The sequence below is a fragment of the Mobula birostris genome, chromosome 12, assembly GCF_030028105.1.
Source record: "Mobula birostris isolate sMobBir1 chromosome 12, sMobBir1.hap1, whole genome shotgun sequence".
NCBI lineage: Eukaryota > Metazoa > Chordata > Chondrichthyes > Myliobatiformes > Myliobatidae > Mobula > Mobula birostris.
Window position 1 is genome coordinate 77,180,943 of NC_092381.1, and position 23,943 is coordinate 77,204,885.

Genomic DNA, 23,943 nt, shown 5'->3' on the forward strand with positions numbered 1-23,943 from the left:
AGTTTTTTAAAAATAAGTTTTTGGCAGTTTCTAGTGAGAGAAACATGTTCATGTTCATATCCTCCACAAAACTGACAAGTTAAGGAGAAATCATCCTAAAAAGGGTTTGCTTTTTCCAGAGTCTATTTAACATGCTGTCTCAGAGCCACTGACTCAGCTTAAAGCAGATGGATGGACTAGGTTAGAAATAATTGCAGCTTTTTCCCCAGGGTAGAAACATCTAATACCAGAGGGCATGCATTGAAGGTGAGAGGGGGTAGGTTCAAAGGGGATGTGGGGGGTAAATTTTTTGACTCAGAGTGTGGTGGATGCCTGGAATGTGCCACCCGGTATGGTGAGCCAAATACATTAGAGGCTTCTAAGAGACATTTAGATAGACACATGAATATGACAAAGTTGGAGAGATATGGACATTGTGTAAACAGGAGAGATTAGTGTTTGCGGTTTTTATTTTACTTTCCAGTTGGTTCGGCACAAGGCCTTGTCCCTATGCGGTACTGTTCTATGTTCTAACTCAAAATAATCTGGTGTTGTGGTGTTGAAGATTTACCCAGCTCAGGGTGGAATAAATTTGCTTATATTTTGGAGTCTTTTAGTGGTCAAGAAGAAATTCATCTCCTCTGTTTTGTTGGAATTTTTGTTCTGCCTACCCCAATTTCCAGAGTAAAATTCCCAACGAGGATGCAACAGGAATGCTACATTAAAAATTGATTTTAAAAATCCTTAAGCCAGTGAGTTTCCATTTGTTAATGAATTAAGCCATTCTAATTTTGAAAAATTATTAATTCCATGGAAAATTATTTCACCTTTAACAGACAGCTCATACAATGTTAAGGACATCTATTTCCTTTGATAATATTTATAAATTAGAATTCAGTTTCTACGTATAGTAACTAGTTCATTAATATCAGTTTCCATGTGCATTATTATTGAAGTGTTTCACCAAATGATGTCACTTACTACAATGTCAATAATTAAACTGATTGTGGTCCCCAGATGAAAGAAAGGGCAAAATCCTTAGCCTCGTTTTGTCTCTATGTATTTGCTTACTACCAAAGTAAACTAAAATCTCTGATGATTTCTGCAATGTTCTTCCTCAGGAAACAAAATGCAAAGTATAACTTTGAAGGGTACCTGTAAATCCATGCTGACATTTACAGATGTAGCCAGAAGCACGCTCATAGCTAAAGGCTACAGGCGATTCAGTGGTGTTTCCATCCATGCTTCGCCAGGAGAGTTCAACACACTCTGCCCCATGTAAACAAGGATTACTGAAGCACTCAGGGATATCGACCTCACATTGTGCCCCCATAAAACCTGAATTAAAATCACAAAATGCATATAATGGTTACATTCACTTTTACAGTCTGGACCACCAAACAAAATTAATCGATACTCTCCACCTGAGAATCATGAAATGAGGGTTATTTGGAGGTGGGGATGGAGCTGGGTAAGGATTGTAGGGGAAAAGGACAAAAAACACCTTAACTAAATTCTACCATTCTTTAATCCTGTGATTGTTGAATTAGAAATTGGTAAATGAAGCAGAGGGGAAAAAAATCATGTCTGCTCTCAGCTCTTCCACCTGCCCCTTCTTACTTGTCTTTTCACTCCTTTCTCTCTCGATTCTCTTTATTCATCCTTTTTCTCATTCATTCATCATCCATTCTCCTTTTACCTTTCTTCTTTACACTTTGTTTGTTCCCCCTTACTTTAAGCAGAGTCTTTTCTTTCACCAGCCCTCTCCTTCCATTTTGTCTTTTCACTCACTCTCTCCACACTCAAGCTCAGAATGGCTCAATCGCCTCCAAGAAATGCAGACAATCTAAATCAGGTACTGACAGCGCAGGTAATGTCCAGGGTTGTTTGCAGCTGTCACTGACAATTGTGCACAGTATCTGCTACCCATGAACATTATGATCTACTAGTAATGACAGAGTTGAAGAACAAATCAAAGAACTTGTACAAAAATGTCTTTTCTTCTTGGTTCTGTGGCATTCAGCTAACCATGTAAAGGGATAATTTTGCATACTTAGCTTTGCTTGAGCAGGACCTCACTGTCCAGGCTTCAGCTTTCTAGAAATGTGTAATTTTGGTTTAATGCTTGATAGAGCTCCACTTTCTAGGAACTGGTTACATATTGGGACTCTGAATTTTTCAGAAACTTTCTTGACATTCCATGCATTTATAATTTACCGGTCAAAGATCTTGGCCACATACATCTTTAAAAATAAACGTAATTGTTTGCTCAACACACTCAAAATGCTGGAGGAACTCAGCAGGTCAGGCAGCATCTTTGGAAAAGAAGTACAGTTGACGTTTCGCTCTGCAGCCCTTCGGCAGGACTGCTTGGTTTGTCTTGACCTTTCATAAACATGATTAATAGCCACACAGCGTATCAATCTGTGATACTGTACTAAGCAGGTTTCCATGTTGGCTTAAATGACATACTACGTATTGAGTTATCATAGTGGGAAGTGGCTGGCAATGGCGTAAAATACATTGCACAGAATTCAGGGAAAGGAAATAAAACTGAGAATATGAGATTACCCATGTCACCTTGGGTTAAAGCACGAGTTAAACTGCTTCATTGCAAACAGGTAGCACTGAAACCAATGCTGTCACATTAAACTCCACTCAACTTAGAAAAGTCCTGATGGTGTCTGCGCCCCTATCCTCAGTCATATCACTCTGGTTCCCATTCCCCTGCCAATTTAGTTTAAACCCTCCCCAAAGGCTCCAGCAAACCCATGTAACCAGTCCTTTGTGTATAGACCACCATACCTTCCACAGCAGGCTTTTCCCTAATTCCCTATAGCCAGGATCCCCCTCCCCCTTGCTCCCTATGTCATTAGTGCCAATGTTCACCACAGTCTCTGGCTGCTTGTGTTACACCACCAACTGAGCAATACGCCACAGCAAGGCCTGGGTCCTAATGTGAGGTACAATGTGCTGCTTGGATAACCAAAACGCTGGCCCAGATAGACTGGAAAGATCGGGTGTTGAGAGTCAGGCGAGGTTAGATCGTTCTAAGCTCCGAGCAGATTTGGAGAGGCCGAGAATGGCTTCTCTGACAGTGAAATCTGGGTCCAAAGTGAATTGCTGCGCAGTGTGTTCTAGGCCCAGAGTGATTCACCGCCTGGGGCCCAGGTCTTAATGCAAGTCTCATACATTTTAAAAAGCCCGCCCAGAGGGTCAGGGGGCTCCTCTCTCCATGATGGTAAGGCTGTGAGACTGCTGTACTTCATGTCTGCGAACTTTGTGGTGACCTGCCCTGCTAATATGATGGACTGAATACTGAGGCTTTGGGCCTACTCTGGGCTGCTCTGAGGATTTGGATCTTAGGACTCAATTTGGTTCAGAATGCTATTGTTATTGTTATTGTTATTGCTTGCTTCCATTGCATTTGTTTTGATTTTTTTCCTCTTTCTCTGTGGGCACTGAGGGTTCGTCTTATTTTTTTGTAAACTAGGTTCTTTTGGGTTCATTGCTTTGTTAAGCAAACAAATCTCAAGGTTGTATAATTTATGCATTCTTGGATAATGAGTGCACTTTGAATCTTTGAACTGATTTCACCCTGCAGTGTCAGTCTTCACTGTAGAAGACACTAGCAGAATGCCAGAATTCAAGAATGCCAGGGGCAGAAGTAAATGCAGTTGCTATTACTAGGGATAAGAACTTGGGAAACTGAAAGTTCTGAAGGTAGATAAGTCACCAGAGAGACTACAACACAGGGTTCTGAAAGAAGTAGCTGAAGAGATTGTGGAGGCATTAGTGAAGATCTTCTACGAATCACTAGATTCTGGAATGGTTCTGGAGGACTGGAAAATTGCAAATGTCACTCCACTATTTAAAAACGGAGGCAGGCAGAAGAAAGGAAATTATGGGCTTGTAGGCCTGACTTCAGTGATTGGGAAGATGTTGGAATGAGGTTTTGGGATACTTGGAGGTGCATAATAAAGTAGGCCAAAGCGAACTTAGTTAAAGGAAATATTTTCTGACAAATCTGTTGCAATTCTTTGAGTAAATAACAGGCAGGATAGGCAAAGGAGATCAATGAATGTTATGTACTTGGATTTTCAGAAGGCCTATGGGTGCCGCACACAAGGCTGTTTTACAAGATAACAAGTAAGATGCCAGCATGGATAGAAGATGGCTGACTGACAGGAAGTAAAAGGTCAGGATAAAGGGGCCTATTCTGGTTGGCTGCCAGTAACAAGTGGTGTTCCACAGGGGTCGGTATTGGGACCACTTTTTTCATTTTATATGTCAGCGATTTAGATGACAGAATTGATGGCTTTATGGCCAAGTTTTCAGACGATATAAAGATAGGTGGAAGAGCAGATGGTGTTGAGGAAGCAGGGAGAATGCAGAAGGACTTGAACAGATTGGGAGAATGGGCAAAGAAGTGGCAGATGGAACAAAATGTAGGGAAATGTCTGGTCATGCACTCTGATAGAAGAAATAAACGTATAGACTATTTTCTAAATGGGGAGAAAATTAAAAATTCAGAGGTGCAAAGAGACTGATCCTTGTTGCAGGATTCCCTAAAGGTTAACTTGCAGGCTGAGTCACTGGTAAGGAAGGCAAATACAATGTTAATATTCATTTCAAGAGGACTAGAATATAAAAGCAGATGTAATGCTGAGGCTTTATAACGCATTGGTCAGACTATATTTGGGAGTATTGTGTGCAGTTTTGGGCTCCTTTTCTAAGAAAAGATGTGCTGGCATTGGAGAGAGTCCAGAGGAGATTTACGAAAATGATCCCAGGAATGAAAGGGTTAAATATAAGGAGAATTTGATGGCCTTTACTCTCTGGAGTTTGGAAGAATGAGAGAGGATTTGATTGAAACCTAGTGAATACTGAAATACTTAGACAGAATAGATTTGGGGAGGATATTTCTATAGTCGTTGAGCCTATGACCAGAAGGCCCAGCCTCAGAATAGAGGGACATCCATTTAGAACAGAGAAGGGAAGGAATTTATTTAGCAAGGGGTTGGTGAATCTGTGGAATTCATTGCCACAGACGGATGTGGAGGCTAAGCCATTGAGTATATTTAAAGCATATTTATAGGTTCTGGGTTAGTCAACATGTCGAAAGTTACAGGGAGAAGGCAGCAGAGTGGGGTTGAGAGAGTAATAAATCAACCACGATTGAATGGTGGAGCAGTCGATGGGCCGAGTGGCCTAACTCTGCTCCTATATCTCATTCACAAGACTAGCAGCTTCTTCTTACAAGCAGATATGTTCTGCATATGGTTTGACTGCACAACTATGTATATGGTGAGAAAAACCACATGTGCATCAGTACAGAAAACAGCGCAGATATTTTTAATCAGAACTTAGAGCAATCAAAGTACTGAATATATTAAAAAATATAAATTTCCCAATATGATAAATTAATATCAAATGCTGATTTTGTTTAATAACATTGTGTTGATACTTCGAACAAGATAGCAATAGTCGTTTATACAAAATATAAAAACACAAACCTGGCCAGCAGTGACAAGTGTAATTTCCATCAGTGTCCTGGCAGGTGGCGCTGTTGAGACAGGGTTGTGAAAGACAACTGGGGATATAGAAGTCACAGTGCAAACCCGTATATCCAGTGTTCACACAGTCACAGCTATACCTGCAATAAGCAAATAAAAGGGCAGTCTGCTATTAAACATTATTTACAATCAGTGATCTTTGATACCAGGGTTTATCATGAGCAAACCAATGCTTTGTGACAGAATTAATGATTATAGTTATAAGTAAGAATTGCAATATTTTTAAACTATTTATTCTAAGGACTAAAACATTTTAAATTATTGCTTCCTCAATTATCCTTAATATTATGGTCACAATCTCTGAGACTGTGTGGGTTACCCCCTGGGTACTCTGGTTTCCTCCCACACTCCAAAGACATAGGTTAATTGGCTATTGTCAGTGAGTGACAAGGAGTGTTAGGGAAGTTAATGGGCATGTGAGAGACAAATGTGACAATTGGGATTTCTCTGAGAACCAACATAGATTTGGTGGGCCAAATAGCCTACTACAGTATTAGAAAAAGTTAAAGGGAGATATTTCCACATACACCTGTGAAAATGTATAGGTTTCACTAATCTGATTAGTGGCATGCATTTGATTCTTTAACAAGAAAATCAAGTAACCATTCTAATATGTATAAATGTAGGAAAGTCATATAATGCTCTGGTTAAGATTTCTATTGCTATGTTCTAGGTATTTCATTTTAGCAGCTTTCTGCAAAAGCAGTGTGTCTTGCTGGTAGAATGTTTTGGTTTTGGATAGCAATAAGACGCTATGTTGTTCAACTTAGGAATGTTGTGTCAGCCAATCAGGATGGTGCGATTGGGAGAAAGTTCTAGAGAGAGCGGGGTGGAAAGAGTTTTACGATGGATAGTAGTCTGGTTTGGGTCTTTTGTGGGAGCTGCGGAATGGAACAGGAGGGAGGATACTACAGAATACCATTGGAAGAACAATCCCCATTGACAAAGTGCTTTGTGTAGATGATGGCTCCAAAAAGGAAGGACCAGTACTCCTGAGAGGGAGAGAGAGCCAGTTGCTGGAGATGGTCTTCGAGGAAAATTTAGACTGTGGCAGGTGCTTTCATGCAAATTGTGGTCCAGCGCATGAGTAAAAAAATCCCCTGTATGAGCTCCAACGTTATGTGCACATTGGACTGGTTTGACTGTAATGGGCCCTTTTCGTTTCCTATTAACTATTTGATAAAGCTGAAATTGGTAGATATACTTTCTTTATAACTTTATGTGGTGCACGATCCATTATTTCTTGCCAACCAATAACTGTTTATGGGCAGTATTTACACAGCATTTGCTCAAATCAAGGTTCTGTTAATTGGAACGTCCCAACTTCCCTGTCTGGTTGAACCCACAAGCTAATGGCCATAGACGTACAGTATATTGTTTATGAAAGGTGGTCTTCTCACAGCTGAGTCACGTGGCTGTTAGCGGAGTTAGTTACTGAGCCGAGTTTGCATACGAGAGGGTCACAGTCAGAAAGTACACTAATGTTTCTATCCCTCAATATAATCATACTAACGGGAGATGAAGTTGATAATGTTTAAAGTACATGTTGAAATGCATAACTTCTAGCTAAAGAGCAGTCATTTATTTGTATTAATTATTCTCAAAGGACCTAATTAAAATGCTTGCCTTTTTCAAATGCTAAACCCACATGAGGCAATCAACCCTTTCAGAGGCTTTATCACAGCAAGCAGACTTCTCCTGAGAAGTGATCACAGTGCAGCATGCTGACAGCCAGCTACTTCATGGAAAATAAACTGAGGGAAGAACTCAATGAGACCAGCAGCAGGAAAACAGACCCTTTGGTTCACCAAGTCCGAGCTGCCTATAAAGCATCTTGTTCACAGTAATCCTCTTTTATATTTCAAACACTCCCCAAAGATTCCAGCACAACCACTTCACTCATTTACATGCTAACTACAATTTACAGAAGCCACTTAAGATGAACCTTTGGAATGAACAACCTTGGGGAACACAGCAGGTTGAGCGGTACTCACGGGAGAAAAGGAATTGTCGACATTTCAGTCCTGTTGCTGCATTTTGACCTGGAAAGCAATAATTCATTTCTTTCTACAGAAGCTCTTGCCTGCCAAGTTCTTCCAGCCTCTACAATCTCTTGTGTCTCTACTACCTTTGGAATGTGGGAGGAAACCAGAACATTTGGAGGAGAATATGCAAACTCTACACCAGGGGTTTCCAAACTTTTTTATGCCATGGACAATTACCATTAAGCAAGGGATCCATGGATCCCCACGTTGGCAACTCCTGCTCCACACAATCAGCACCGGACCGAGGAGTGAACCTGGGTGACTGATGCTCTGAGGCAAGAGCACCACTAGCTACAGTATGTCACTCTACCACTTTTCTTTCATGTGGTCATAAGTGTATGATATAAAAGTACAGACCCCGGATTTTTTTTCAGTTGGGCTGGGGGAAACTAAATCTGTTGTCTGTCCCTATACTAAAAAGAAAGCAATTTGACAAAGTAATTTAAAACCTTCACAGAGTTCATATTTCCAGTGAAGTTTCTGCAAATCCATCAGTATTCTAATTTCTTCACTGCATTTCAAGATCTGTAAGTTGCTCACTCTTGCACCAAACAAAAAAAAAGTATTCTTGTTGCAGTGAAACCCCATTATAACGCGATCGTTTGGGTCCATAAAATGTCATCGCGATAAAAGCGGGGTCACGCTAAATCAGGGTTGTTGTTACTGTAGAAATTAAAACACAAATTAATTTTTAGTAAAGCTTTTTAATACACAAAGCAACAAATAAAAACATTCAAGAATATTAGCAAATCATCATTTACAGTTTATTTCTTAAAATAGTGATCGAGTGTTCCTTGCTTGAACGTAGCATGTCGCTGGCTGCGAGCGAAATCTAGAATGCTTCTGAGTTGGAGGTTTTTTGTGTGGTCCACCTCCTGGGTCTCCAGCCAACAGAGTCTCGCCTCGAGGTGTTCAATGGCTTCAGACACTTTTGGGGGTGGGGTGGAGGCTCTTCATTATCATCTTCTTGTGGCTCGAGAACCAGTACACGTGCCTCCGCCGGCGCTATAGTTACGTTACGGACGATCTTGGCGTCCGTCACGTGCTCATATGTTGGGTATTCGTCATCGGCAGAGGTTTCCCCGTTGATCTGCTTGTCAAACTTCTCGGCTTGGGCTTTGAGAATAGGACCAGAAATTGGAAGGCCTTCTGAGCGAGCTTGAACGAAGCACTCATACAGGGAGTCATCAAGTGAAGATAGCGAGGATGTGGGAAATGCAAGGCGTTTGACCGCTGACTCTGCATCAGATTGCGACGACTGCTGAGAGAATCATCAGGGCCTCTCTCCTCACGTCATCTAGGACAACTACCAGAAGAACTGCATCTGTAGAGCCCTCAGCATTGTCGAGGACCTCTCCCATCTGTCCTACAATCTTTCTGACCTTCTACCATCAGGCAGAAAGCACCGCAGTGTAAGATCAAGGATTGTCAGGCTGAGTAACAGCCTCTTCCCACAGGCTGTTAGACATCTGCACACTCTACTACCAGCCAGTACACATTATTTATGACAGTGCCAGTAGCATGATACTGTTAGATATTTAACCATATGTTGTAGATGCATTTATGTCTGCTTGTATATCGACAGAATATATTTTTATTATTTGTTAATGTTATTGTATTAGTATTATTTTATGTACTGTGTGTGATATATGCACTGTGTTTTGCACTTTAGTCCCAGAGAAATGTTGTTTCGTTTGGCTGTATATGTGTGTGTACAGCTGACTGGCTGAACTTGAACTTCAAAGGGAGGATAGGCAGGTGATAGAGAAGGGACGCATTCAGACCGATGGTTTGAGATCTGTCTATTTTAATGCAAGGAGAATTTTGAATAAAGCGGATGAGCTTAGAGCGTGGATCAGCACTTGGAGCTATGATGTTGTGGCCATTACAGAGACTTGGATGGTGCAGGGACAGGAATGGCTACTTCAAGTGCCAGACTTTAGATGTTTCAGAAAGGACAGGGAGGGAGGCAAAAGAGGTGGGGGCTTAGTACAGCTGATCAGAGATAGTGTCACGGCTGCAGAAAAGGAGGAGGTCATGGAGGGGTTGTCTACTGAGTCTCTGTGGGTGGAAGTTAGGAATACAAAGGGGTCAATAACTTTACTATGTGTTTTTTTTATAGAATACCCAATAGTAACAGGGACATTGAGGAGCAGATAGGGAGACAAATTCTGGAGAGGAGTAATAATAACAGGGTTGTTGTGGTGGGAGCTTTTACTTTCCCAAATATTGATTGGCATCTCCCCAGAGAGAGGGGTTTAGATGGGGTGGAGTTTGTTAGGTGTGTTCAGGAAGGTTTCTTGACACAATCTGTAGATAAGCCTACAAGTGGAGAGACTGTACTTGATTTGGAATTGGGAAATGAACCTGGTCAAGTGTCAGATCTCTCAGAGAGCATTTTGGAGATAGTGATCACAATTCTATCTCCTTTACCATAGCATTGGAGAGGGATAGGAGCAGACAAGTTAGGGAAACATTTAATTGGAGTAAGGGGAAATATGATGCTATCAGGCAGGAACTTGGAAGCATAAATTGGAAACAGATGTTCTCAGGGAAATGTAGGGAAGAAATGTGGCAAATGTTCAGGGGATATTTGCATGGGGTTCTGTGTAGATACGTTGCAATGAGACAGGGAAAGTATGGTAGGGTACAGGATCTGTGCTGTACAAAGGCTGTTGTAAATCTAGTCAAGAAGAAAAGGAGAGCTTATGAAAGGTTCAAAAAAACTAGGTACTGATAGAGATCTAGAAGATTATAAGACTATCAGGAAGGAATTTAAGAATGAGATTAGGAGAGCCAGAAGGGGCCATGAGAAGGCCTTGGCAGACAGGATTAAGGAAAACCCCAAGGCATTCTACAAGTATGTGAAGAGCAAGCGGATAAGACATGAGAGAATAGGACCAAGCAATTGTGAAAGTGGAAAAGTGTGTTTGGAGCCGGAGGAGATGGCAGAGGTACTTAATGAATACTTAGCTTCAGTATTCACTGCAGAAAAGTATCTTGGTGATTGTAGGGATGACTTGCAGTGGACTAAAAAGCTTGAGCATGTAGATATTAAGAAAGAGGATGTGCTGGAGCTTTTAGAAAGCATCAAGTTGGATAAGTCACCGGGACTGGATGGGATGTACCCCAGGCTACTGTGGGAGGCAAGGGAGGAGATTGCTGAGCCTCTGGTGATGATCTTTGCATCCTCAATGACAACGTGAGAGGTTCCGGAGGATTGGAGGGTTGCAGATGTTGTTCCTTTATTCAAGAAAGGGAGGAGGGACAGCCCAGGAAATTATAGGCCAGTGAGTCTTACTTTAGTGGTTGGTAAGTTGATGGAGAAGATCCTGAGAGGCAGGATTTATGAACATCAGGAGAGGCATAATATGATTAGGAATAGTCAGCATGGCTTTGTCAAAGGCAGGTCATTCCTTACGAGCCTGATTGAATTTTTTGAGGATGTGACTAAACACAATGATGAAGGTAGAGCCGTAGATGTAGCGTATATGGATTTCAGCGAGGCATTTGACAAGGTACCCCATGTGAGGCTCATTGAGAAAGTAAGGAGGCATGGGATCCAAGGGGACATTGCTTTTTGGATCCAGAACTGGCTTGCTCACAGAAGACAGAAGGTGGTGGTAGACAGGTCATATTCTGCATGGAGGCCGGTGACCAGTAGTGTGCCTCAGGGATCTGTTCTGGGACACCTACTCTTTGTGATTTTTACAAATAACCTGGATGTGGAATTGGAGGGATGGGTGAGTAAATTTGCTGATGACACTAAGGTTGGACGTGTTGTTGATAGTGTGGAGGGCTATCAGGGGTTACAGCAGGACATCGATAGGATGTAAAACTGGGCTGAGAAGTAGCAAATGGAGTTCAAACCAGGTAAGTGTGAGGTGGTTGATTTTGGTAGGTCAAATATGATGGCAGAATATAGTATTAATGGCAAGACTCCTGGTAGGGTGGAGGATCAGAGGGATCTTGGGGTCCGAGTCCATAGGGCATTCAAAGCTGCTATACAAGTTGACTCTGTGGTTAAGAAGCCATACAGTGCATTGGCATTCATCGATTGTGGGATTGAGTCTAAGAGCCGAGAGGTAATGTTGCAGCTACATAGGACCCTGGTCAGACCCCACTTGGAGTACTGTGCTCAGTTCTGGTCACCTCACTACAGGAAGGATGTGAAAACCATAGAAAGGGTGCAGAGGAGATTTACAAGGATGTTGCCTGGATTGGGGAGCATGTCTTATGAGAATAGGTTGAGTGAACTTGGCCTTTTCTCCTTGGAGCGACGGAGAATGAGAGGTGACCTGATAGAGATCTACAAGATAATGACAGGCATTGATCGTGTGGATTGTCAGAGGCTTTTACCCAGGGCCAAAATGGCTGGCACAAGAGAGCATAGTTTTAAGGTGCTTGGAAGTAGGTACAGAGGAGATGACGGGTAAGTTTTTTTTACGCAGAGAGTGGTGAGTGCGTGGAATGGGCTGCCGGTGGTGATGGAGGCGGAAACAAAAGGGTCTTTTAAGAGACTCCTGGATGGATACATGGAGCTTAGAAAATAGAGGGCTATGGGTAAGCCTAGGTAGTTCTAAGGTAAAGACATGTTTGACACAGCTTTGTGGGCCAAAGGGCCTGTATTTGCTGTAGGTTTTCTATATTTCTATGTTTCTATGTTGAACTTGATTTGTTACATGAAGGATCCTCATGTTAACAAACATTCACTGAAGAATTAAAATTCAAATGAAACAATTAGAAGCTAAATATTTCTAAAGGATAAAATATGATTAATGCAATTAATTGAAAAATAACATTGCTCACCTTATACTTGCCATTGACCCTAAAGGTAATCCCGTTCCATTAGTGTCAGTAGGCTACTGTTCATTCACTGGGTCTAACCTGGAATGAGTTCAGTGGACAGTTCCCCAAGTATGACTGCGGGCAACTGCAGCATTCATATTCTATCACTACACAGCATGAACGTTCAGCGTCAAAGTCCAGCTGTAGAGTGGGCAGCGGTGCTGGGCTAGTAAATTCTGTAGCACAGAATCAACTATTCCAGTTTACACGTGTTGTTCCGTGGTAGTTCTGATGGTTTGCGGAGATGCGTATTTAGGGACCCAGTTCATACAATACCCATTCTCATTTCCCATGGAAGGTTCTAATAAAGGTTTTCTGATTACAGCAAGTTATTAAAGAAAGGCAGACAGTTGTAATAAGCATCTAAGATGAACCCCTGTTATCATCCTGTTCACCGCTGCCCTCAAACTATAGGCCAATATCCAGTTGACATCGCAAGCATTATAACTTACCCGTTTGCTTCATCAATGCAATTTCCTCCATTCTGACATGGGTGACTAGCACATTCATCGAAGTTCACTTCACACTTGTTGCCTGTGAAGCCTGCAGAACATGTGCACGTGTAGTTGGCAAAATGATCCTGACACGTTGCCCCATTCAGACAAGGCTGTGACAAGCATTCATTAATTTCCAGTTCACAATGAGTTCCTACAAAACACAAAAATATATAATATCATAGATGGCGGAAGAATCATCAATTGAGCATCCTCTGTGCAATTAGTTTAGCATAATGCCACACTTGGAAGCTACAAGGTTAACAGATTACCTGAGAGTTGCCATATGAAACCCATACTTTGCTGAAGACCAGTTTTCTGTTTATCTGAGAAAGGAAGGAAAACAGCAGGAGGAAGTCATTTTTCTGTCAATCAAGCAGACACGATGACTTATAGCGGTGACTCCCTCCAGTGGAAATTTCAACAACTGGGGCTAAAGTTTGCTAGCTAACATTAATACTTTTAAATAGAACTGCAAGCTTTAAAGCCCATAGACAGCAGTGAGTCTTCAACTACCCTGAATGTGTCAAAGGTAATTAAGAATTCAAAAGTGCAGATGCTACAAATCAGAAAGGAACATGAAAAATGCTAGGAAACCTCAACAAGTCAGTCTTGTTGACATGAAGGGGTGTTGACATTTCAGGATGAGATCTTCTAGCAGATATATCTATCTTCAGTCTGGAGTGTTAATTGATTCCCTTAACAGCTGTGTTTTTTTTACAGCATTTTCTGTCTTTTTTTGTTTATGCCATGCCAATGTGGTGCCTTTGAAAACAAAGGCTCTAGCAGTCTGACTTGGCACCAGTGTAATAGGAAGCATCAGGGCATTCTTTGCTTGTTGGTTTTGGAAACGATATCAGGTATACATATACCCATTGACCAATTTAATTTTCAATGAAAACATTTAACATTTTACTGATAACTTAACAAATCCAAATATTTGATCCCCAACAGTGCAGCCCCATCTCAACCTTTCACAACCCAGACATTCTCCCTGTGGCTGCATGGTTCTCCTCCCAGTGTTCCAATATCTTCACACATCCAAAAACAGAATTGTCTCCAGTGTGCAGTTAAGTGGTAGGATCATGGAATCTGGGGAATGCCAGATGATTAAAAATGGAATTTACGCAGGAGTAGCAGAAGTGGATGGCTGACGTTTGATACATTTTCAATGGGCTGAACAGCCTGCTCCCATGCCATATCTCACTTTGGAACTTGAAACGAGCAAGCCTAAGCTTTACTGATAGACATACAAGACCAAACATGTTGGCTCACTCCATTACTGAATTCCATGTAGAGTTCAACCTTGCTAAGAGATTCCCCAGTATTTACAAAGGGGTACTTCTCTCTCAAATCCTGTAATGGGCTGAGTTGATCAGATCCAAGTTTCAAGTGCCCAGAAGATGTGATTATAAGCATACAAGCACAACAAAGTAAATTAAATCTAATTTATCATAAAATAGAAAGCACATGTAAACTACACAAAATACTATGTAGCAAGTCAAAAAGATTTCCGCAAAGATTTCAGGGCTCATGATGCTTCGTCACCACTTGATTGCTACTGTTCAGAACTCAAATTCCGACTCATTCATGAAACCATCCCTGGATCCTAGGCACCAATCGCAATTTCTGGCCATTGACGAAGTCCAATGAAACCAGGGAGAGCACATCAATAAATACAAATTTCACAAGCACAGAGAGAAGTGTACAGAGACAATCAAGCTTTTTGATCTTTTGTTTCAACACAGCCTGTTTTTTTTTCATACACATCCTGTGTCCATCGACACAGTATTCAGCATATCATCATAACTCAATTAGACATTGTAATGGTCACTCCTCATCCATTGGTCTCCCCACATTTTGGACACAACATTCCTTTCACTTACAAAAGAACATTAATATTACATAAAAAAGAATCCATCAAGCAAATTTAACAGACACTAAGAAAGAATCCATCAACTCTCAGTGACCACCTGCTATTAACAAACATAAGACATTAACAGACGTACATAGTTAACCTTGTACAGAGACTCTACATGCTGCAAGCTCAGAAAGAGTTAAGTTGTCATTTACCCTCCAGACATTCATCTGATCTTTTACACAATGTAATACACCACATCTACCCCTCAAGTGTCTGGTAGGTGAAAGGAACACAGAACACTTCTGCTTAAAATGAAGAATACATATTACTATCCCTTGGATGATTAAAACTAATATTATAATGATTATTAAAATATGAAAAATTATACATATCCAATGATTAATCTCAACATTAAAATGTATGCCCTTGTCCCTAAGGGGCAATTTGAACAGAACAAGTAGGATTTATAAACACCACATTCTGATCAGTTATGAAGACTCAAATTACAATCATTTTGGCACTTTCCTTGTTTCACAGGAAAAGTCATATGAGGCCAGTCTCTCTAGGTTTACAACATTCCCTCACTCTTACAGGTCCCAGTTAGTATATATCACAAGTGTACGTTTTTCCCGAAACAATAATATAATTTTCACCGATCGCAAGGTTCTCAGTGGTCTGACAGGTCTGAACAGAAGTCCAACATCCAACAAAACACAAGACAAGTATTAAAACAAAACGAAGCAACATTCTGGCAGGAAACTTTACAAATAAAACCGGCGAGACATAAATGTGTTCATTTGTCAAGTTACCTTTATCCACACACACAAGACAGGTCTGTCCTCATACCATCACCCAGTATGGCTATAACCCATCCGTCAGCTATAATCGCACCCTCCACTGGAGGGGAAGAGGGGTATGTCACCCATACTATACCCCCTCTCCTTGCAGAACTGACTTGGCTCTTTATCAGTACGTTCAATTCTGCCATCAGAAACAAAAGGGAAAGATTGTTCTGTTACTCACAAAAAGGGAGTGCCTCCTTTCAAACGGCAGTTATTCAAGTTATACAAAGCACAGGTGACCATCCAGATAAGGTATGGACAGAAGTAAGTAAACAAATTTGATGTTTTGATAGGCCATTCATTCGTTCAATCAGATTACAGGCCTGAGTATAATAGGAGATATGGAAGACCATTAGAGACAGTTCCCTCTTGTACCCTAGAATGCAAAAAGTGCGAACCAGTGTCGGATTGAATTTCGAGGGTATCGCTGTATACAGAAATAAGGTTTCTAATCCCCTAAGGGTACCATCCTGATTAGCTTTAAAGTAGGGTTTGCTATCAAAAGAACAGGATAAGTGTCCACCATGGTGAGCCGGTACTGGTATCGCTTCTGTAAAGGAAGGAGATCGAATTAATCTACTTGCCAAGTCTGAGCAGGAGCAAGCCCAAGGTGAATGGCAGCCAAGGGTCATTTTAAAAGCTATTGGTCCTTAATTTCTGAACATAGCTCACACTTCCCCACTGCTGTCTGAGTTATATCTGTGAGAAGGAATAATCCCTGCTGCCTAGACCACTCCATGGTACCTTGTACCCCCAAGTGACCAGAAGACTCATGAGCTCACCGAGCAAGTGGCAATATTGGTATTTGAGGCTGAGGGCTAAATGTCACTGTGCCAACACAAGCAAGTTTGTCAGGAATGTTAATTCTTGTCATCAGCAAATTAGCTTTCAATTAGGCGATGCCATGGTAAGCTGTAATGGTAACATGCAATCACAAACAAGAGGAGATCTACAGATGCTGGAAATCCAAGTATAACACCTGTGTAGCACCAGTCTTATCGCGTGTGACTAGTCACCGCACTCTTTGAGAAAATCAAATTGCACTAGGTGCTAGTAGGCCATCAGAAGATTCTAGGTATCGGAAGGAGGCAGTGAACAGAAACCACACACTTCTGGAGGTAAGATTTGTTTATAAGAAAAAGAACAATATGTACAAAATATTTACGTGAGCAAGAACAATTCAAAATTCCAACATTCTGTTTAGGGTCCAAGTCTTAGATATCAACCCAAAACAGATTCCTTTTTAATTAGAATCAATGAGATTCCTTTATTACTCTAATCTCTCTACCTAATTAGATCTGGTATTACTCCCTATTTAAAAGTTTACAGACTAAGCTTTCCTTTTTACTTATCCCTAGTTAGTTAGGAAACCAACTATAATTCCTATTCTTAAGTATTAGTTAACTTCAGTTTCAGTTCCAGGCAGTATATCTACAAGTTTAAATTCAAATTCAAAATTTATAAAGACACAGTTTTACTCCTTTCACGATAGTTCTCCGACATCACCACTTTTAAACAAACTAAATCTCATTCTATCAAAGTCTTTGCAAAAATGATCAGTTCTTCCAGAAAATCAAATTCGGATTCTTCTAATGAAAATAAACTTAAACATCAAACCATATTAAATCCTTTGTGTCATTATACATTTCGTTCCTGCGCTGGTTTGTCGATTGTGGGTGGCTCGCCATCTTGTTTCGTTGGATGAAATAGTTGATCGTCCATGGAAAGTCAGTTCACAAACTTGTACAAAAACTTGACCAAATCCCTTGGTATGATTTTGCAGAACTAATTCCCAATTACATGGTAGGGATTTTGGACACTCGTCTCTGCCGATACTCTCTCATTATAACTGCTGCGTCTTATAGCCATAGCTTCAATAAATATTTATCGCTATTGTCTCCTCCCCCAGGGGTTTCATCTTGAGGTTTTCAAGTTAGTAGGGTAAAGATACTCACTACTAATTCCACTCTTAACAGTTCCTGTCTTCAGCTTCTAATTGGTCCTTCGTTTCTCTCCTTATCTGTGCCTGCATCAGCCACACCTCTCTTGCAGAGTGTTTTTTTTCCAAAATTCTCTTTTTTTAAAAAATCGGTAAGCCTCGTTTTAATCCCTCCGCAGGTGGAACCCTCTAACATTACATCTTTGGGTTTAATTAATCTGGGTTATACAGGCAATGCACATAAAATGCTGGAAGAATTCAGCAGCCAGGCAGCATCTATGGAAAAGAGTGCAGTTGACATTTCAGGCTGAGACCTTTCATCTGAACTGGAGAAAAACAGATGAGATGTCAGAGTAAGAAGGTGGTGGGAGGGGAGGAAGAAATACAAGATAGTAGGTGATAGGTGAAACTGGGAGGGGAGGAAGGGTGAAGTAAAGAGCTGGAAAGTCAACCGGTGAAAGAGATAAAGGACTGGAGAAAGGGGAATCTGATAGGACAGAAGGCCATGGAAGAAAGAAAGGGAAGGGGGGAGCACCAGAGGGAGGTGATGGGCAAGGAAAATGGGAATGGGGAATGGTGAGGGGGGTGCATTAGTGGAAGGTTGAGAAATCGATGTTCATGCCATCAGGTTGGAGGCTGCCCAGACGGAATATAAGGTGTTGCTCCTCTAACATGAGTGTGATCTCATTGCAACAGTACAGGAGGCCCATGGACTGACATGTCAGAATGGGAATAGGAAGTGGTATTAAAATGAACTATACCCCTTCCCACCCTGTTACTTGTAAAAATGCCATCCTCTTCCCTCAGTTCCTCCGTCTCTGTCGCATCTGCTCTCAGAATGAGGCTTTTCATTCTAGAACTAAGGAGATGTCCTCCTTTTTCAAAGAAAGAGGCTTCCCTTCCTCCACCATCAATGCTCCCCTCAACTATATCACTTCCATTTTGTGCATGTCTGCCCTCACCCCATCCTCCAGCCACTCCCCCAGGAATAGAGTTCCTCATCCTCACCAGCCTCTGCATCCAGCATATAATCCTCTGTAACTTCTGCCATCCACCAAGCATATCTTTCCCTCCTCCCACTTTCTGCTTTCTGCAGAGATTGCTCCCTATGGGACTCCCTTGTCCATTCGTCCCTCCTGAATGATCTCCCTCCTGGCACTTATCCTTGCAAGCTGAACAAGTGCTGCACCTGCCCCTACACCTCCTCCCTCACTACCATTCAGGGTCCCAAACAGTCTTTCCCAGTGAGGTGTCACATCACCTGTGAGACTGTTGGGGTCATCTACTGTATCCAGTGCTCCCATTGTGGTCTCTTGTATATTGGTGAGACCCGACGTAGATTTGGAGACCATTTCACTGAGCACCTACACTCCATCCACCAGAAAAAGTGGGATCTCCCACTGGCCATCCACTTAATTCCACTTACCATTCCCATTCCGACATATCAGTCTATGGCCCTCTCTACTGTCTTGATGAGGCCACACTCAGGTTGAAGGAGCAACACCCAACTCCTGGTATTCCATTTTGGTAGCCTCCAACCTGATGGCATGAACATTGATTTCTCATGGCCACCTCCCACCTCCCATCATTCCCCATTCCCACTTCTCTCTCTCACGTTACCTTCCCATCACCTCCCTCAGGTGCTCTTCCCCCTTCCCTTTCTTCCATGGCCTTCTGTCCTCTCCTATCAGATCCCCCTTCTCCAGCCCTGTATCTCTTTCACCAATTGACCTCCCAGCTCTATACTTCACTGCCCCCCCACCCCCACCCCCGTTTCACCTATCACCTTGTGGTTCTTCCTCCAACCCCCCCGAACTTCTTGCTCTGACTCCTGCCTTCTTTCTCCAGTCCTGATGAAGGGTCTTGGCCCAAAACATTGACTACTCTTTTCCATAGATGCTGCCTGGCCTGCTGACTTCCTCCAGCATTTTGTGTGTGTTGCTGGTAGCATGCGATGATCAGTTCCAAATGTCCCTCCACAACTCCACTACCCATAAGAGATGCCCCATGATAGTATAAGGCTGTTGGTTCCACCGGGGCAACCTGACAGCAAGTCCATGAGCAACAGCTCAGGATTCGGTATTAATATGGACGTCTTTGGTTTCACACATAAAGACAGTCTGCACTGCTACAAGCTCTGCCTATTGACTCGACCCCTCAGGGCCTTCCTTCTTCAGAAATGGCTGGGTGAGAGGGTGAAAAGCAGCAAACTTCCACAGCGACGACCATTCTTCCATGTCGCAGGGTCAGCGGTGAAGCAAAGTTATAGGCATCCATTAGTCTCATGACACCATGGACTTGCGCCTTGGAAGGTTTCCAGGGCGCAGGCCTGGGCAAGGTTGTATGGAAGACCAGCAGTTGCCTATGCTGCAAGTCTCCCCTCTCCACGCCACCGATGTTGTCCAAGGGAAGGGCATTAGGACCCATACAGCTTGGCACTGGTATCGTCACAAAGCAATGTATGGTTAAGTGCCTTGCTCAAGGACACACACGCTGCCTTAGCCAAGGCTCGAACTAGCGACCTTCAAATCACTTAGATATACACCTTAACCACTTGGCCATGCGCCAACACCCAAGTTAAGATGGCGCTAAACAGCAACTCCTTTGCTTGTATCTTTGGAAACGACTCTATTTCCATCTTTAATATCTTTATTTTTCCCTATCGAGGTTCTTTTGAAGACCCTGACCTGGAGTTACATGCAGACTTCGGTTCTTTGCGGGACCCGTTCTCAAGGTTTCAGGTCTGGCCATTGTCCGGCACACCAAGGATTCGGCCTGAGAGGCCAGCTCGGATTTGGAAGCCTAAGATCTCGGAGCTCAGGAGACAGGTGGATAGAGGTTCGGTGTCATGGCAGGAGACCTGTGTGTCATCAGGGGAGTCGAAAAATCTACTGCTGTGTGCCCAAAGACCCGAGATCTTTGGGAACAGAACTCGGAAGAAGCGACATAATGGACTTTCAACATCGTAAACCAGTGAGTTGTGTTTTATATCTCCCCGCTCGCTGTGAAAATGGAGACACCTCTTTCTCCCTTATTAGGGAGAGAGAGAGCCTGTGGTATGTCAAATGCTGGGTGAAATGTGAAGTCCTTGGGGTAACTGCAAGTCTGTGTCTTTGCTATTGCTTTGCTCATGCTTGAGTGCTTGGTGGTGGGTGCTTATGCTTTTATTTGCTGTTGGGAGGAGGAGGGATTGTTGCTTGTTGCCACTATTTATGAGAGGGAGGAGAGCTCGGGGTGGGGGACTTTGTGGCTCTTACGTTTAACTGTCGTTCATTCTTTGGGGCACTCCTCCGTTTTTGTGGATGTTTGCAAAGAAAAAGCATTTCAGGATGTATATTGTATACATTTCTCTGACATTAAGTTGGATCTTTGAACCAGGTGTGCTGCTGCTGAGCAGCAGTCAGAAGATCAAAGGGAACACCCCACCCAACGGGCTGGGCATCGACCAAGGCAGCTTCAGGCACGGGTGGTGCTGCCCGTGGGGCTCAGCAACCAGTTCATGTATCTTATGAATTCTGTCCCGTCCCTTTGATGCTCATTCAGAAATATACCACTTCCACTTGAGAAACGAACTCTGCTCTGTACACCCTACCTTATGGATGAGTGTGTCAGAGAGGACCCATCCCATAAAGGGAAGGTCAGAGCTGAAAGGGACAAGAGAATCTCCCATCTTTGTTTCAGTTTCTATCAAAGCCCAGTAGGAGGCAAAAAGTTTTTTTTCTGAAGTGCAATGTATCTGGTGGCAGCATCAGAAAGTTTCTGGAATCAGAAACTGAGAGGCATGTTCTTTCCTCCATACCTCTGTCAGAGGCTCCAGACAGCCACATCTTCTTGCAGATCATATGGTAAGCCCTCTCGATGAAGACACGGGGTAAGGCTGCTGTGATGGCCTCCCCTGCAGCCTCAAATGCTGATTGCTGCTTGAGGCCCCATACGGAAGTAAACTTCTTTCTAGTCACAGCACACACAGTTGGAAGCGCATAGCCAAACGGAGTATGTGTCGCTGCCAGTATCCCAAAAGGCAAACAAAGTATTGGGCTTCTTGTTTTGCCATAGGGGGTGCTATGCCTAGGAACTCATTTCTGACCTTATCGGGAATTATCCTATCTTCCTTAATCCATTGTATTCCCAGAAAATGCATAGTCATAGCTGGGCCCTGTATTTTATCGGGGTTAATTTCTCATCTCCTCAATCGCATGTGCTCAGTCAAAGTATTAAGGCCTTCAGAAACCTCCTCCTCAGAGGACCTCCACGATACTACATCATCTATACAGTGAGCTACTTTAATGCTGGGGAATAGGACACATTCGCACATATTCCATGCCACCACACTATGGCAAATAGTAGGACTATGGACATATACCTGGGGAAGTTGTGTAAAGGTGTACTAAAGGCCATTCCATGTGAATGCAAACTGATCTTGGGACTGTTCAGCAACAGGGATGGAGAAGAAGGCATTAGCCAAATCAGTAACAGCACAATAACCGTCAGTCTCCGAGAAAGGTCCTTAATCAAAGGTTCAAAGGTGCAATTTAATGTCAGAGAAGTGTATACAATATACATCCTGAAATGCTTTTACAGTTTGTACTTCGCAAACCTCCACGAAAACAGGGAAGTGCCCCAAAGAATGAATGACAGTTAAATGTGAGAACCCCAAAGTCCACCCCAGCTCCCCCCTCTTGTGCGTAAGCGGCAGCGAGCAACGATCCCCCTCCCTCCACCGCAGAAAAAGCATCAGCACCACCACCGAGCAGTCAAGAGTGAGCAAAGCAATAGCAAAGACGCAGACTTGCAGTTACCCCAAAGACTTTGCGTTTCACCCAGCATTCGACATACCACAGGTTCTCTCTCTCCCTAATAAGGGAGAGGGAGACGTCTCCATTTCCCAACGAGCGGGGAGACATAACAAACAACTTGCTGGTTTATGATGTTAGAAGTCCGTTACGTCGCTTTTTTCGAGTCCTCTGTGCCTGAAGATCACAAAGATCTCAGGTCTTTGGGCACACAGCAGTAGATTTTACGACTTCCCCGACGACACACAGGTCTCGTGCCATGACACCGACCCTCGATCTGCCTGTCTCCAGAGTCCTGAGATCTTAGGCTTCCAAATACGAGCCGGACTCTCAGGCCGAATCCTTGGCATGCCGAACAACGGTCAGTCCTGAAACCCCGAGAACAGATCCCATTCCTGCAAAGAACCGAAGTCAGCATGTAACTTCAGGTCAGGGACTTCGAAAGAACCCTGAAAGGGAAAAATAAAGATATTAAAGATGAAAGTCGAGCTGTTTCCGAAGATGCAAACAAAGGAGTCGCCGTTTAGAGCCTTCTTAACTCCGTCTCCGTCTGGGTCATAGTGGCTGAAACAGCTGTGAGCAGCAGAGGGGAGAACTGATTTCACGGGCAAACTGATTTAACTGACAATAATCAAGGATTATATGCAATAAACCATCAGGTTTCCAAAATAGCCAAATAGGGCCATTATAATGGGAAGAACCCCTAGGTTTAAAAGGGACTCGGCTGTTTCACCGATTTCCTCCCAGGAGATAATATTGCTTGGCAACTACTATTTGCAATGGCAAGAGTATAAAGACAGGTTCGCTCCTTGCCTTTCCAACCAGAATGGTCACCGTCCGAATACCAAAAGTAAATTTGCCAAAGGGTGTCATGATAGAGGTTCCTGTTAACCAATCAATTCCTAAAATGTTGTCAGGTACCTGGGAGATGAGCACAGGGACAGACCGAGGACTTCCCTCACCAACAGCAGACGGACCTTTGTTCATACAGTATCCTTAACCGATCCGCCATATCCCTGAATTTACACTCGCTCGCCTGTGACCACCGAAGGGTAATAGGTACCTACCACCTCGTGTCTCCCTTTGGAGTTGTCATAGCAACAGTGGCAGTTCCAGCGCCCTGGCCAAAGCCCTAGACGATGGGTTGAGTAAGCTGCCATCCAGGGTTCAGTTGTCCCAAGTCCGGATGTAACTGGGAAACATCCTTCTTTTGGGATCAACATCACATTCCTGTGTGGGGGCCAGAAGGGCGACCAGTCCCTTTCGACTATTGAATGCAACCCACCTGGATCACGTGCTCATGGTATAGCACATAAAGAATGCCAGAAGGTACACCATCATTTTCTTCCTTATCCAGCCCTGCCTTCAGCAGGAATAGAAACATTCCCTTTCTTATAAATCGGGAAGAGGGTCTCTGATACAAACTGCTGAGGCGCAGTCATCAAGTTGTTTTGAGGCACTCCTAGTTCCATTTATCATTTGCTCAGATTGCCCTTGCTGCTGCCGAGATTTAAGAGCAGCTTTAACCTGCACCCGTTCCTAATCTACATTTCAGCTTGCCCTAAC

The 23,943-nt window shown here is 42.9% G+C and overlaps 1 protein-coding gene across 1 annotated transcript in view; it reads right to left on the minus strand.

Annotated features, from left to right (window-relative positions):
• Nucleotides 1-23,943, minus strand: part of crb1 (crumbs cell polarity complex component 1) — a 155,254-nt gene that overhangs the window by 90,792 nt on the left and 40,519 nt on the right. Inside the window, exons 3-5 of the mRNA XM_072274555.1 lie at nucleotides 12,901-13,096; nucleotides 5,496-5,635; nucleotides 1,135-1,317 (exon numbers count right to left, since the gene is read on the minus strand). Of these exons, the coding sequence (XP_072130656.1) occupies nucleotides 1,135-1,317; nucleotides 5,496-5,635; nucleotides 12,901-13,096 (519 nt within the window). The remainder of the gene's footprint in view (nucleotides 1-1,134; nucleotides 1,318-5,495; nucleotides 5,636-12,900; nucleotides 13,097-23,943) is intronic.